Genomic DNA, 14,302 nt, shown 5'->3' with positions numbered 1-14,302 from the left:
CCAGGTTCTCATGTCAGCGCATGACCCCAGGGCACGACCCGTAAGGTCCAGCGGACTCTGATTTTCCCGGGGGCCGCCTCTGCTCACCCTCAGAATGCTGCTCCAGGGCCCTGAGGGGGCGCCTCCCGCCCCAACATCCCGAGAGGCCATTTCCTGATCCTCTCCTCACGCTCCTTCTCTGGCTTAACATGTTCCCTGACCCACAGCCTGGTCAGGGTGGGGGTGGACGGGTGAGCAAGGGGCAGCGGCGGGGAGGCCTCCACACACCCTCCGTGCCATGTACTTGCTCTTCAGAAGCCCAGGTCAGAAAGTCCCGGTTCTGGGCTCAGCAGCAGGGAAGCACCTGTCCTCAGAAGCCGCTGCAGGTGTCACTGCAACACGGCCTGGGGCAGCATGGAGACGTCACAGGGACAGAGCTGCCTGCACGCAGTAGGCACAGTTTTCCTTCCTCAGCTCGAAGCCGAGAGTGAGGCAGAGCAAGGAGGGGAGGGTTGTTTGTTTTTTTTTAAGATTTTGCTTTTAAGTCATCTCTAACGTACGTGGGCTCTCGCCCACAGCCCCGAGACCAAGAGTGACACGCTGTCCCCACCAAGCCGGCCAGCACCAGCCCCAGAGCCTCGGATGTGAGGACACAGCAGAGTCCAGCGCTCACAGGACAATTCAAAGGAAAACACGTCAGCCTGCGGATGTCGAGCAAAGAGCAGTGCTCACTCGGCATGGGCATCCTCCCCCAGCACACATCCTCCTGCATGGGCTGCTGCTGCGTCTGCACGGGTGTGGCTTCACGGGGACAGCCTGCTATGCCACAGGGCCCGGGTCACTATGAGTGGGGCCTTTCCTTTGCCACACGGCGGGGGGGGGGGAGCTGCAGCTCTTCCGGGGGGGGGGGGGGTTTCCAGGCTTCCCTGCGGTCTCGCCGCCCGGCCTGGCACCACCGTGCCCTTGTCCTGATCGCCTGATCGCCCTGGCGCCCGCCCTGCCCAGCCTGCTCTGCGTACCTCACAGATCTTCTCTAGAGACGGCACAAAAAAGTCATCGCACACTATGGCCAAGGCGTAGAACATGTACAGAGCCTGCAGAGGAAACGGGGAAGATTGTGAGCAAAGGCACCTGCTGCTAGGCGGCCGTCATGCCCCACACCTGGGGCCTCACGGACAGAGACACGCTGAGGAAGGTTCTAGCGCCACAGAGACATGCTCCCTCAGCGCCCATACTAGCAGATGGGGAAACTGAGTCCCGGGGGGCGGGGGGGACAGGACGTGCCGGCAGCACAGGGGGAAGAGAACTCAGGCCGCAGGGTCTCGGGTTCCTTCCTTGCATCTCTAAGCAGCAGCGGTCTTCCGGCCCCAGAGGGTGCTCTCCAGGGGCAACGGTGGCCCTCAGGGCCGAGGGGGAGCCTGTGGAATCAGCACCACAGGCCTGAAGTAACGAGCCCGGCCTTACCCCCTCACCTTCACTGGGGGCGCATTTCCTTCCTACCGACGGCCACCCTGCCTGGAGCCAATGGCCGCTAGGAGGGCCCACAGGTCCCAGGCTGCCACCATGTTGGCAGAGGTCAGGGTATAGCGGCCGCCCTCGCGGGGGCTCCGGAAACAAACCCAGACTCCAGTGGGACTCGGGGATTTGTTTGCCACAGGACTTGGGATCCGTTACGCATCCAGGTCTCAGGCTCTTCATCTGCTTGGTGACCCAGTAAGAGCAGATTGCTAGTTTTCAAACGGTTTTACAGACAGACCCCATTGTGTCCCCATTGTGAGATGAGCTCATCTGACGGGCCAGGAGCCATCCTAGGCATCATGGATTCATGGCTACCTTGCCAGGAAATGCCTCTGCCTCCCGTACCTGATCTTAGTGGGACAAATACGCAAAAATAAAGTATAACTGTTGGGAAAAGGCAAGTGCAAAGGTCCTGAGGTAGGCATATGCTTGATGTACGTGAGAAGAACATGGTCGACAAGGCAGGTTGGAGCAGAGTGGGACGGAAGTGGAAAACAGAGGAGGTGAGGTTGCAGGGACCAGGCCCTGTGGACAGGAGGCAAGGGGAACTTTGTGCTAAACGCCAGGGGAAGCATTCCTATCTTCGAAGACAAGGTGACATGGACACTGCTCACAAGAATGGGCAAGGCTGGGCTGCTTCAGGAAAAACAACTGTGAGGTGGTGGGAAGGGCACATGAATTAGTGGTGACCACATCACCTGGGAGTTGCACCAGCTGTGGCCATGGCCTCTGAGGCAGTGGGGGGCACTGCAGTCCCCGTGGGCCCTGGGTCCAACTCGCTGTCTTGGGGGTGGGACCAACACCAGGGATCACGGGCCTCCCAGGGCTGCACATAGGAACTTGCTGCCAGGCCCAGGCCTTGGCTTGCTCTTAAAGAACAGGGTCAGGGGTGCTAAAGGTGTGACCCCGGGGTCCTAGGATCGAGTCCCACATTGGGGTCCCTGCAGGGAGCCTGCTTCTCCCTCTACCTGTGTCTCTGCCTCTCTCTGTGTGTCTCTCATGGATAAATAAATTTTAAAAAGGGGGGGAGGGTCAGTAAAGCTGTTCTGAATGATCGGAAAGTACATATTTCAGTGTCGACCAGTCGGTCACACAGGCCCTACTGTGAGGGCTCTGCTGCTGGACGAGGGATTGTAGCGCGTGGCTGAGTGCCAATAAGACTTTACTTATAAGCCTGGGGAGGTGGGCTAGATGGGCCCCTGTGGCCATAGGTTGGCTACAGTCCCTGCACAACTCCCGAGGGACTCTCAGGTTCCGGACACGAGGTCTCATCTTAGTGACGCCACAACTCTGAGCAGCAGAAGGGGGGTCCCAACCCGCCACACCCATGGCCTCTTACTGAAAGAGGAGTGCAAGGGAAAGCCAGCAATGCCAGGAAGACCAGCCCCTCCGCTGGGATGCATGGGCCTGTCATCCGGGGTTGGCCCATCATCTTCACTTCGTCAGTGGTTTATCACGTTTGTGGCAACCTCACTCATTGCTCATCCTCAAGAGGCTACCACCTCTGCCACGGGCCCAGCTTTGGCTTTCTGATTCTCTCTTGCAGAGACTAACCCCAGCAGGGCTCTCGAGGGGCCGGAGGGGCCAGGCTGTTGGAGACCCTGATCAGAGGGCGATTCGCTGTGTCCCCAGTAGACAAGCAAATCGTGAGCACTTCCGCCTCTGCACACGACACCACAGGGCTGGAGAATATCTTCCGCCCAGGGACAGATGGGACATGGTACTGGGTTTGTGGATCACATGACCTGTGTTACGTCTACTCTGATGGAAGCATGATGACGCAGAGACGCTGGGAATGGCCGCGTTCCCATAAAGCTTTATTGGTAAAGACCAGGCAGTGGCTTCAGGCTCAGTTTGCTGGTGAGGACTTCTACCCATAATTCAGGTTTGGACCTGCGACTCCTTTTTGAATCGTTATCTGGACCCACTTCCACCATCAAGGCTCACACAGGGACACGGGGAAGCCCAAGAAGCAGCGCACCATGGTTAAGGTAGAGGCATGTCATGGTGCTGAGACGTGGCAGTGACGGCATCATGGGAATCACAACAGTGAGTGTGCACAGAGCCCTTCTCTCGGACTGTGCAACACCTGGCGTGCTTTGTTCATGCTCTCGCGTGTTCACACTCGGGGAAGATGCCGTCTGCTTCACAAAAGCAGAAAATGAGGCACAAGGAGATCTGAGATCTTGTCTCGGCTCTGAGGTGATTAGCCATGCAACACTGAGCACGTCCTCCAACACCTAGGATTCTGGGTTTTTGGGGGCCTTTTGTGGTTAAAATGGGCCCTGTACTGGCCCTCCTAGATCCTCCCCTACAAAGATGGCACAGCTTTGTCATGCTGCGGCCCCAGCCGGCAGCTTGGGGTCACCCCACCCACCAGGCCCACTTACACCGAGGATATGCAGCAGGACAGCTCCATGCTGTCGCTCCTTGTTGGAGAACAGGTCTGTGGGGAACTCATGAATCGCTGGAAGACAAGAAGACACGGCAGGGTGTTAGTGGTCAGCAGGCCTCCTGCGGGCCTTGCATGCAGCGTGACAGCTCCCCATGGGACCAGGGAGCCTGCCGGCTGTGGGCAACCCTGGCAGGGGGCTGGCCAGCTGCAGTGCCTTTGTGCTCAGCTCACCTGCACTCTTCAGAAAATGCTGCCGAACGCTGGATTAGCCACCGACATCCTCAGAAACTAGGATGGCCCAGTTTCACGCGTCCCTTGCAGTGTTTTTTAAGCATGAAACACTTCCTACCCATTAGGACAGCAGTGACAGATGCTCACCAGCGTTACCAGCAAGGACACGGACAGGTGGGAGCCCTCCTCCCTGGCTGGGTACCCCCCAACCCGGGGGACACAGTCTGGCAGTTCCCCAAAAGGTTAAACATGCGGTCACTAACATGACACAGAGATCCCAAGAGAAACGAGAACACGACCACTCAGACCTTGCATGTGAGAATGTTCATAGCGGGACGACACACAGAGGCTGAACATAGAAACAACCCACACACCTAAAGCTAGTGAATGGATCAGTAAAACATGGTCTTTCCATACACAGGAACATTTGGCAATAAAAAGCAAGCAAAGCACTGACATGTGCTACGGCGTGGACCAACCCCGAAAACACGGCGCTGAGAGGACCTCTGCAGGGCTGCACGTTGTAAGGACCCATTAATATAAAAGTCCCTAATGGGCGAATCACACAGGACAGAGGCAGGCAAGCGGCTGCCCAGGGCTGGAGGCCTGGTGGCCCAGAGGCCTGGTGGCCTGGGGGTGATGTGGGAGGGTGCAGCACGGTTTCTTTGGGGGTAAATGAAATGGTTCTACAACCGTGGTGAAGTCTGCACAGGGTGGACATGCTGTAGGCCATCAGCTAGGTATCCTTTTTTTTTTTTCCTAAGATGTATTCATTTATTTATGATAGACATAGAGAGAAAGAGAGGGAGAGGCAGAGACACAGGAGGAGGGAGAAGCAGGCTCCATGCAGGGAGCCTGACGTGGGACTCGATCCCAGGACTCCAGGATCGTGCCCTGGGCCAAAGGCAGGCGCTAAACCGCTGAGCCACCCAGGGATCCCATCAGCTGGGTATCTTAAACTGCACAGGTAAACCGTGCAGTTCGTTGACCGTGCAGACCGTGCACGGTCTGCGAGTCACAGCTCAAAAAAGAGGCTACTGGGAAAAGAAAGTAGAGAGAAGTTTAGAGAGGCCAAGGAGAGAAGTCAGGGGATGCTCCTCATGGTCTCGGAGGACACTGATAGCATTCCCACACGGGTCCCAAGTGGCTTCCCCCACCACGGTGCAGTGGGGAAATGCCGTCCCTCCCACGGGCTGAGGCTGGGAGCTCGCTGTGGTCCCCGCCAGGTTCAGATCCTGCCTCGGATGTCTGCAGGGACAGCCCTTGAGCCCTTGGTCGCACCTCTGGTAAAGCAGGGAGGCTGCTTCTAACAATACGTTCTACACACATGGGGCCCACGGGAATGTCAGAGGTGCCCCTCGGGATCCTGGCACAGGGCTGCATCCAGGCCAGAGCCCAGAAGCGTCCTTTCCCACGGGGGTCCTGTCTGAGCCTGGCCCACCCCCCAGTGGTGCAAGGCCCCCTGCCCCTCCTCCCCACCTCTCCCACAGTAGATCTGTCCCTCCACACGGGGAAGCCAAGACCCCAGGGAGGTCCAGCGACACCGGGCTGGGGATGGCAGTGCAGGCACGAGGAGGAGACTTCTGGCGTTACCAGCTGTGTACCCCACATCCCCCTACCACGGGCCACAATTGCCGCGGCTGAGGCTCTGGGAGTCCTGCAGCGGGACCCTCAGCTGAGGCACAGCAGGGGAGGGAACGAGGGCTGAGAGCAGCGGTCCCTGTGCCCTTGGCCCCTGGCCCTCAGACCCCATCAGATTCAGGTATGCGTCTACCACACACTGCCATCTGGGGTCACCGAGTCACCGTGCCACAACCCCCACTGCAGTGGGTCCCTCTTCTTGTCATGGGCTCTCATCATCCTGGGTGGTGGGCAGCCCGTGACCCACAGAACTTGCTGCATCAGGGAATCAGATATCCAGCCTTCAGGGCACTGCCTTGACCCTCCCAAGGGATCTGAGCAACTAACGTGCCTCTTGGGGCTCAGAAGGGTCCCAGGTGACGAAGGAGTAACTCCTCCGCCCTACTGCCCCATCCAAGGGGACCGATGGCCAGTGGGTGAGCAGCTGGTGAATATCATGTGTGCAGGTCCTGGGCTGGACACTCCCGCAGCCCCACATCTTCCCCAGCGGGGCTGGAAGCTTCCAGAAGGCGGGGATGCCCCTTGTCCTGAATCATGTTCTCTGTACCTGAGCCAGGCCTGGCACAAAGAGGGTTCCCAGAACACTTTAGCAGTTGACTGAATCAAAAGATGGTAAAATACTGATACAAATGCCCACCCACACCTTCCCGTCCCATCAGAATGCTCTCAGTCCCCTCAGTACCCACTTAAACCCCGAAGGATGCCAGCTTCGTGCCACGTGCTCCGTAAAGCTGCACAGAACTTTCTTTTTTTTTTAAATTTTTATTTATTTATGATAGTCACACACAGAGAGAGAGAGAGAGAGAGAGAGGCAGAGACATAGGCAGAGGGAGAAGCAGGCTCCATGCACCGGGACCCCGACGTGGGACTCAATCCCGGGTCTCTAGGATCGTGCCCTGGGCCAAAGGCAGGCGCCAAACCGCTGAGCCCCCCGGGATCCCTGCACAGAACTTTCACAACAAAAATCTCTGTAAATGCAATTTGGTCTTAGGCCCTGAAAGTCTTGATTTCTCTCTTCTGTGAAAATCTTTTCTCAGAGTCTCCCACAAGACATGGAAAACACTGGCTCCCCAGACACCCAGAAAATGGTCCCACTCTAAAACCTGCAGCCTTTAATGAAATACAGATTCTTTCACTCATTTTTCCCCTCATAATCAAAATTCTTGAACAGAACTGCTGCTGTCATGTCAAGGGGGAGGTCTGCTTCCCCAGCCTGTCAGCTCGGGGATGGTTATCAGAGGAAGGGGCTTGGCATTCCTGTGGCTGGGAGCATCTCTTTCCAGGAGAAACGTCATGGCCTGGGCTGTGTCAGCACGGGATCAGTAAACGTTTCTGCTGTGAAAATTCGAGACAGTTCCTGATTCTCTGAGTTAGTGTGCTGAGAGCTGCTGATTTATTCAATCCCAGGAATTCTTCAAAAACTAGAATAAAGCAATGTGTCTTTCTGCTGCGTGGACGCCGTGTCTGGGCTCCAGCACAGGGGACACACGGGTTACAAGCGGCTGTGTCCATGGTAGGAACAGGGCCTGGCTTGCTCCGCCGCCCACATGCAAGCTGGCCGGTGGCTGAGGGAAGGCCGTGCCGTCCCTGCCTGAACTGTGGTGTGCAGACACAATGACCAGCAGAGCCTCCAGCCACTCGTGATACACAGCTGTCCGGACCCTCCAGGTCCTCTGGACATGTTCTGACTCCATGATAAAGGCCCCACAGCCGTCAGTGTCCCTCCCTGTTCCCAGCTGATGCTCGGAGGGGAGAGTGACCGGTGTGGGGGCCCCAGCCATATGAGCCAGGACTCCTGGGGGGACCCCGAGTTCCTTACCTGGGGTTGGGGGCTGCATCTAGCACGGAGGGAAATCTCAAGTGAAGTGGGAGGGGACACCTGAATTGCAGTCCTGATGCAGCTACCCATACTTGCAGGGCCCTGGCTGAGTCTGTCCTTCCCTGTTCTTGGGGATCACCCAGGACACATGTGGCGGGGGAACCTGCATGAGGCTGCAAGCAGGTGGACGGTCAGTCTGCCCTCCCCGGTCAGCAACTGGTGGCTGGGACCAGTCTGCTCCCCGGTTTAGGACTCAAATCCTCCAGAAATAGGCCTCTGGGGTGCAGACGGGCCATGGAGCCTGCGAGGCAGGAACTCTGTCTATCCCAGCTCTGTCTCCAGCAGCTGCTGGGTGCACGGGCTCTGGAAGTGGACAGCAGGTCTCAGGAAGGGTTTCTGCCCTTCAGTTATTGCTTGTTCGGCCTCAGCAAGTTGCTGACTGCTCAGGGCCACTCCCTCACTGCGCAGTGGGGGTCTCACCACCGCACCTGCCCACCAGGCTGCCGTGAGGGTCACACCATGAGCAGCTCCACCCAGTAGGCACATGTCACCCAGGGTGGGTAACTTACAGGCTCTGCCCCGACCCAAGTCTGTCTCCATGGTTCCACAGGATGAGAGGCCTGGGTTTGTGAAAAAGCAAGAAGAAGGACCGAACCAGCTGAGTGGGGAAGAGCAGGGGATCAGGGCCCCCACACCAGGATCAGGGTGCCAGTGCTGCTGAATCTCACTTCCTGAGAAAACCCTCCTCTTGGACTTGCTGGGATCAGCAACCCCGCCCCAGTCATGTTCAAGCACAGGACGCTTGCATATCTGTGGGGGGGTAGGGGGTTGGGCACCGAGCAGCCCCACCTGCTCAAATCTCCACCAGGGAGCAGGAGGGAATCAAGAGGGCAGGCACACATGGCTTTGGAGGTGAGGCCTAAGTCTTTAAGCTACAGGAATCTGGCAGGGGTGGGTGTGGGGAAAGGGAAGCGATGTGTGTGCAGGTAGAGCCCTGCTCTGGAAACCAGGGATGATGCCAGCACCCTGACTCTGGGTGGTGGGAGCGGGGGCCCGAGGGGGCCCGAGGAACAGGCGGGAAGGGGAAGCTGCCAAAAACCCAGCAGCCTCTGCCCACCACCCTGTTAGGATTATCTCCTTTGGACTCTGGTGCCCAGAACTGGCTTCTCCATTACCTTTGGTTCTGGACACCCTTATGCCTCAGGTGTTGGCATCTGCCCCCCCCCCCCGCCCACCCCCATGGTGTACAAGGCCGGTAGGAGCTGGGGGAGGGTGTCCTTTCCCACCAAGTGCCTTTCTGAACATCAGGGGGGAAACTGTAAGGCCCCTGGGGACAAAGGTGCGTGTGACCCCCCTCGCCACCACCAGCTACCCAGCTAACCCTATAAACGAGGCTCCCCAGGCATACCTGCCCTTCTCTGTTGATGAATGTACCTGGATGATGCCATTATATTTCAGAAACCCCGGGCTAGAGTATGCCCTCCCAAGGCCCTGTACTTTTGCCAACACTGCTGCTTGTTTTCAGAATGTATTAATTTGTTCAGCAAGTACGTGCTCATCGGTGTGGGACCTTCTGGGAAAGGGCAGATGGGATCCCGATGCACCTGTGGGCCCGGCTGCTCCTCATCCTGGAGGGTGACTTGACTTTCAGAGAGGGCCAGAGATATCCAGAAAGAGGCAGGTGGTTGAGACGGCCCATCCCCTGATCCTGAGTGCGTACAGGTCAACAAAGCCCTTGAGCATTACCATGCGCCAGGCAAGCGCATGTACTGAGCCTCGCAAGTGTACCCGTAAAGGGGCAGGGGCAGGGGTAAACAGACGACTGGGAGACAGTGGGCAGCTTGCAGGGATGGTGGGGAGTGAGCCAAGCCTGGCAGGTTACTGACGGGGGGTGGGCGGGGAGCACAGGCAGCAAGTCCATGGAGAGCTGGGCACCGACGTCGAGTTCCCAAGGCTGCGTTACAAGCCTTCCAAGGCCCTCCCATCTGCCACACCAGTCCTGAGAAGGCATATCTTCATTTTCTTGATGAGAAAGTGGGGGATCTGAGAAGCTAGATTTCCCGTCAGTCACACAACCAGGGTTTGGCCCAGGTGAGGAGAGGAAGGCCAGGCAGGACCCCAGTCAACACCAGGCTCGTCACCAGTGCATTCTACCCGTGACAGGTGCACAGGGGACTGAGATGTCCTTCACCCACGGACAGGCTCTAACGGCCAGGCAAGGAGTCATGCTCTTAAAAAGAAGCCTGCACACGGCATGCTGCAGGCCAGCCCTGGTAGTGCATGACCTGCCCCTGCAGAGGTCTTGTCTGTCACTCCATGGGTCCAGGGAAGTGGTCCCACTTGACCTATTTTGATCTACTTGAAACCTTTTGTACAACCGATCACTATTTATGGACGTATGGACATATGAATGAATGAATGAATGAATGAATGAATAAATGATCTATGCACCCACTGGCCCATGTTACACACAGAATTCACTCTGGGGCATGCACTCCATGGGTCTTGAGCTCTACCACCACACCCTGAGGGGCAGACTTCCATCAGCCCAAATTCCCTTGTGTTGACTTTCTGTTGTTGACACCCCCCACCCCCCCACAGCCCTGCTCCTGGCAACCGCTGGGGTGTTTCCCTCCCTACAGATAGCCTTTCTCAGAATGTCACCTCAGTGGGGTCATACAGCACGCAGCCCTCCCTCCTGGTTCCTCTGCCCCCTGTGGTCTGGCTTCTTTCACTTGACAAAATGCGCCAGGATCCACCCACACTGGAGGATGGTCCCACCTCCACGCAATGTTCCTGCTTATTAGCTCCTTTGACTCCCCACCTCCTCACTTGCCCAGCGTCCTCTAGAGGACCCCGCTCCATGGTGCCCCAAATACTGTGGTTCTCGGAGCCTTCCTTGAGCCCTCTTCTCTCTCCATGTACACACCTTCCCCAGGTGATCATGGCTTTGACTTCCTCATCCCTGCAGGCTTCTCCCAGATGCCAATCCCAGGCCTCAAGACCTGACACGCCCAGCTACCAACTGAACATCACACCTTAAGCATCACCATCCTCTAAGTACCTTACACCTGTCCCTGGTGAGCAGCTCACCATCCATGTTGATCTACATGAAAGAAATCCTGGTGCTGGTCCATCCTCCTTCCATGCTCTGTAACAGGTGGACAGGGCCAACTAACAACCAGCTTCCAATTCAACCTCCTTCCATGAGCCTTCCCATCGGGGACACTACATACAGTGCATGAGGCTGTGCACTGCACAGTCACAGGCACCAGCCCTATTCCCTGTTCTGTGTAGTCTGGATGACCTTGAAGCTAGGGTTCTGAATGACAGGGAGACTCTGCCAACCTAAGGGATTGGGAGGGAAGAAAAGAGGCAGAGAGGTTTTCCTCTGCCAGCCCAGGTTACAAAGATGGAAGTGCCGAGAGGCTTCCTGGCAACAGCAACCACCCCACAAATCATCTTTGAATTCGATCATCCTATTTCCAGCTCCAGTTCCTTTAGTCCTTCTTGTAATTTTGTAAGCACATAGTTTCCTGAATCAAATTACTTTCTGTTTAAAACATGGAGAATGGCTTCTGTTTCCCATGCTGAATGCTGATACCTCCACCCCCTTTTAGCCAATGCTCCACAGCATCCTGGTAATCTCACTTCCTACACCGCTAGAGTCCACCCCCCCACCATCTCCACCAGCCTCCTCGTATCTTCTCTTGATCTGCCCCTTTCTGGGTTCCACACACAGCCAGTCCAGCTCCTCCACATGCGTGGATGGCCTGAAACCCTTCGATGGTTCCCACTTGCTCTTAGGATCAATGCTCAAACCCACATAGTGTGGCCCTGACAATCTCTCATCAGCTCTTGACACCTGCCCTCCCACGCTGGCTCTGCTCTGGACAAGCCTGTGAGCTGCTGGGTTCCGGAACAACGGGGGTGTTCAGGAACCATCCAGGGAGTGAATGAGTATTTGGTCACCAACCTTCCTTCTGACACGAACTCAAGAGTTGCTAGAACGAGCTCTGCCCAAAAGATGTCCAAGAGATGGGCTGGCCAGCCCTGCTTTCTCAGCTCTGAGCTTCCAAAGCACTGCTTGGATGCTGAGCCATGACCTTTCCCACAGGAAAGTGTTTGACAGAGATGTGCCTCCATTAGATGCTGATCTTTCTTCAACCTTTCAATTAGTCGATTCTCTTTAGGGAATAAAAACTGCGAAGTGAATTTTTCAAAACAGAAAAAAATTGCCTCAAAACACGCCATTCTCTCTCTGCTTTTAACCTTGGTTAAAAATAACCCCATGTTCTAAGCCCTGACGTTTATTCTGAAACTATGTAAGCTAGACTGTAAGGCTGAGAAGTAATTTAAATAGCTTCAAACTTCCATCATTTCAACTTATGTGTTTTAGAAACCACCAAGTGCCAGAAACCAAAAGCAAAAAAATCGTGATTTTCTCTCAATTTTCTGGTTTAAAATAACTTTACTAAGAATTTTATACCTTTCATGGGCAATAGTTGGAATGTCTAGGTTTTATACCATCACTCTCATGTCTCAAACAGAAGCAAAAATAATTAAATCATTGGCCTAAACAACATGAAAAGGGGTTTAAAATCCTATATTCCCCCACCCCCCAGCATATTCCAAAAGAAATTATGCACCAGGAAAAATAAAATATGATCAGAGGATCTAGCTGCAGGGTTACTCTCTCCAGGAGCAACCACCATGGAATTTTAGGGCTGGAAGAGGCTCTAGATGCTACCTGGCCCAGTTGTCTTTTACCTGGGACAGGGCATGGGATTATCAAAATCACAGGGGCAAAATCTAAGCCAACCAATCAATCTAAGCTGCCATTCCTACCTCCTTCCCTGGCCTGATTCTAAACATCCTTGTCCTGTCCACGAGAGCCAGGTCACTCCCCATTTTAAAGGGGAGAAAAGGTAAAGTCCAGAGAGATCAAGTGTTTTACTCAGCGTCACAGTTACTTAGCAACAGAATTAAGAGCCCAAATATACAAATGAACAATGGCCACACCATACAGGACAACAGAACCCTCGTCCATGTGTCTCCATTAAGCCAATCCAAGAAGCCCAACCACGACCGGTCCAGAGGGTCATGGCTTGGTCAGCGAGGGCCAGCTTCCCTACTTTCAACTCCAGGCCAGCCAGAGATAGCTAAATATGTTCCCTATAATGGGTTAAATAAAACTCATGTCCACCAGGAAGCTTATTTAGAAGTTAGATCAATGGATAAAGAAGATGTGATACACACACACACACACACACACACACACACTGCAATATTACTCAGCTGTCAAAAAGAACAAAATCTTGCCACTTGCAATGATGTGGATGGAACTGGAGGATGTTATGCTCAGCAAGTCAGTCAGAGAAAGACCAATACCATATGATTTCACTCATATGTGGAATTTAAGAAACAAAACGGGATCATAGGAGAAGGGAAGGAAAAATAAAATAAGACAAAATCAGAGAGGGAGACAAACCATAAGAGACACTAACTCTAGGAAACACTGAGAGTTTCTGAAAGGAAGAAGGTGGGTGATGGGGTAACCAGGGGATGGACATTAAGGAGGGCAAATGATGTGATGAGACCTCAGTATTGTATGCAACTGCTGAATCACTGAGTTCTACCTCTGAAACTAATGATACACTCTATGTTACTTAAATTGATTTTAAATTAGAAAAAATAAATTAGGTGTATTACCCTACTAGGGATGCCACAACAAAACACCATAGATGAGAAATTTGTTTTCTCATAGTTCTGGAGGCTGGGTGTCCAAGATCAAATTGCCCACAGGGTTGGTTTGTGGTCAGGCCCCTCTTCCCAGCTTGGAGACCATTGTCTTCTCGCTGTATCCTCATTTGGCCTCCTCTGTGTATGTGCAGACTGTGAGCTCTGGCATTATTCCCACTTCTAAGGGCCCACCTTATCACCTCATTTAAGCTTAACTACCTACTAAGGTGCTGTCTCCAAATATTGTCATATTGGGTTACGGCTTCAACATATGGACTGGAGGGTGGCATGTGGCACGGCGAGGGGGGCGGAGGCATAATCTTGTCTATAGGGTCTTTGTGGATGAAATTATTTAAATTAACATGATATCAGGATTAGGAAGGCCCTTCAGCTCATAGACTGATGTCCTTATAGGAGGCCAGGACACACAGAGACACAACAAAGGTTTGTGATGATGACCTCGGAGACCACAGTGATGTGCCTACGAGCCAAGGGAATGGCAGGATTGCTGGCGGCCACCAGATGCCAGGGGAGTGAACAGATTCTTCCCAGAGCCTCCAGGGGGAACCAGCCCTGCCGATACCTTGATCTCAGACTTCCAGCCTCCAGAATCAGAAGAAAGAAATTTGTCGTTTTAAGTCACCCAGCTTGTGGTCATTCATTACAACAGCCCCAGGACACAAATATACACCCTAAACTGATGGTCTAACATGTCCTGCTTCTAGACGGCCCACCCCAGCCATCTCCCACCAGGCGTACCCAAGCTTCCAGTTCTTACGCTAAAGCTTCTCTGCTCCCCTACCTGCCTTTGCATCTCTGCCAAAGACAAGCAATGGTCCGGACTCCCCCGTTGTGGGAAACTGAGCCAGCATTGGGGATGTGTTCTCCTGTGGGCAGCCTTAGTTCATTACCACAATTCCAACAGCCGCTGGCCGTGTCTACGTGTATTTCTCCCACACCAGGTTGCGTGGTCTTGT

General features: G+C 54.5%; 1 protein-coding gene across 3 annotated transcripts in view; it reads right to left on the bottom strand.

Moving 5' to 3' along the window:
• Positions 1 to 14,302, bottom strand: part of SLC24A4 (solute carrier family 24 member 4) — a 166,072-nt gene that overhangs the window by 56,165 nt on the left and 95,605 nt on the right. For all 3 annotated transcript variants that reach the window (XM_072761169.1, XM_072761167.1, XM_072761168.1), the window contains exons 3-4: positions 3,888 to 3,964; positions 999 to 1,073 (exon numbers count right to left, since the gene is read on the bottom strand). In XM_072761169.1, the coding sequence (XP_072617270.1) occupies positions 999 to 1,073; positions 3,888 to 3,964 (152 nt within the window). The remainder of the gene's footprint in view (positions 1 to 998; positions 1,074 to 3,887; positions 3,965 to 14,302) is intronic.

The sequence above is a fragment of the Vulpes vulpes genome, chromosome 6 (assembly GCF_048418805.1).
Source record: "Vulpes vulpes isolate BD-2025 chromosome 6, VulVul3, whole genome shotgun sequence".
Classification (NCBI taxonomy): Eukaryota; Metazoa; Chordata; class Mammalia; order Carnivora; family Canidae; genus Vulpes; species Vulpes vulpes.
Note: the sequence above shows the minus strand (reverse complement) of the source record. Positions and strands in the feature narration are given on the sequence as shown.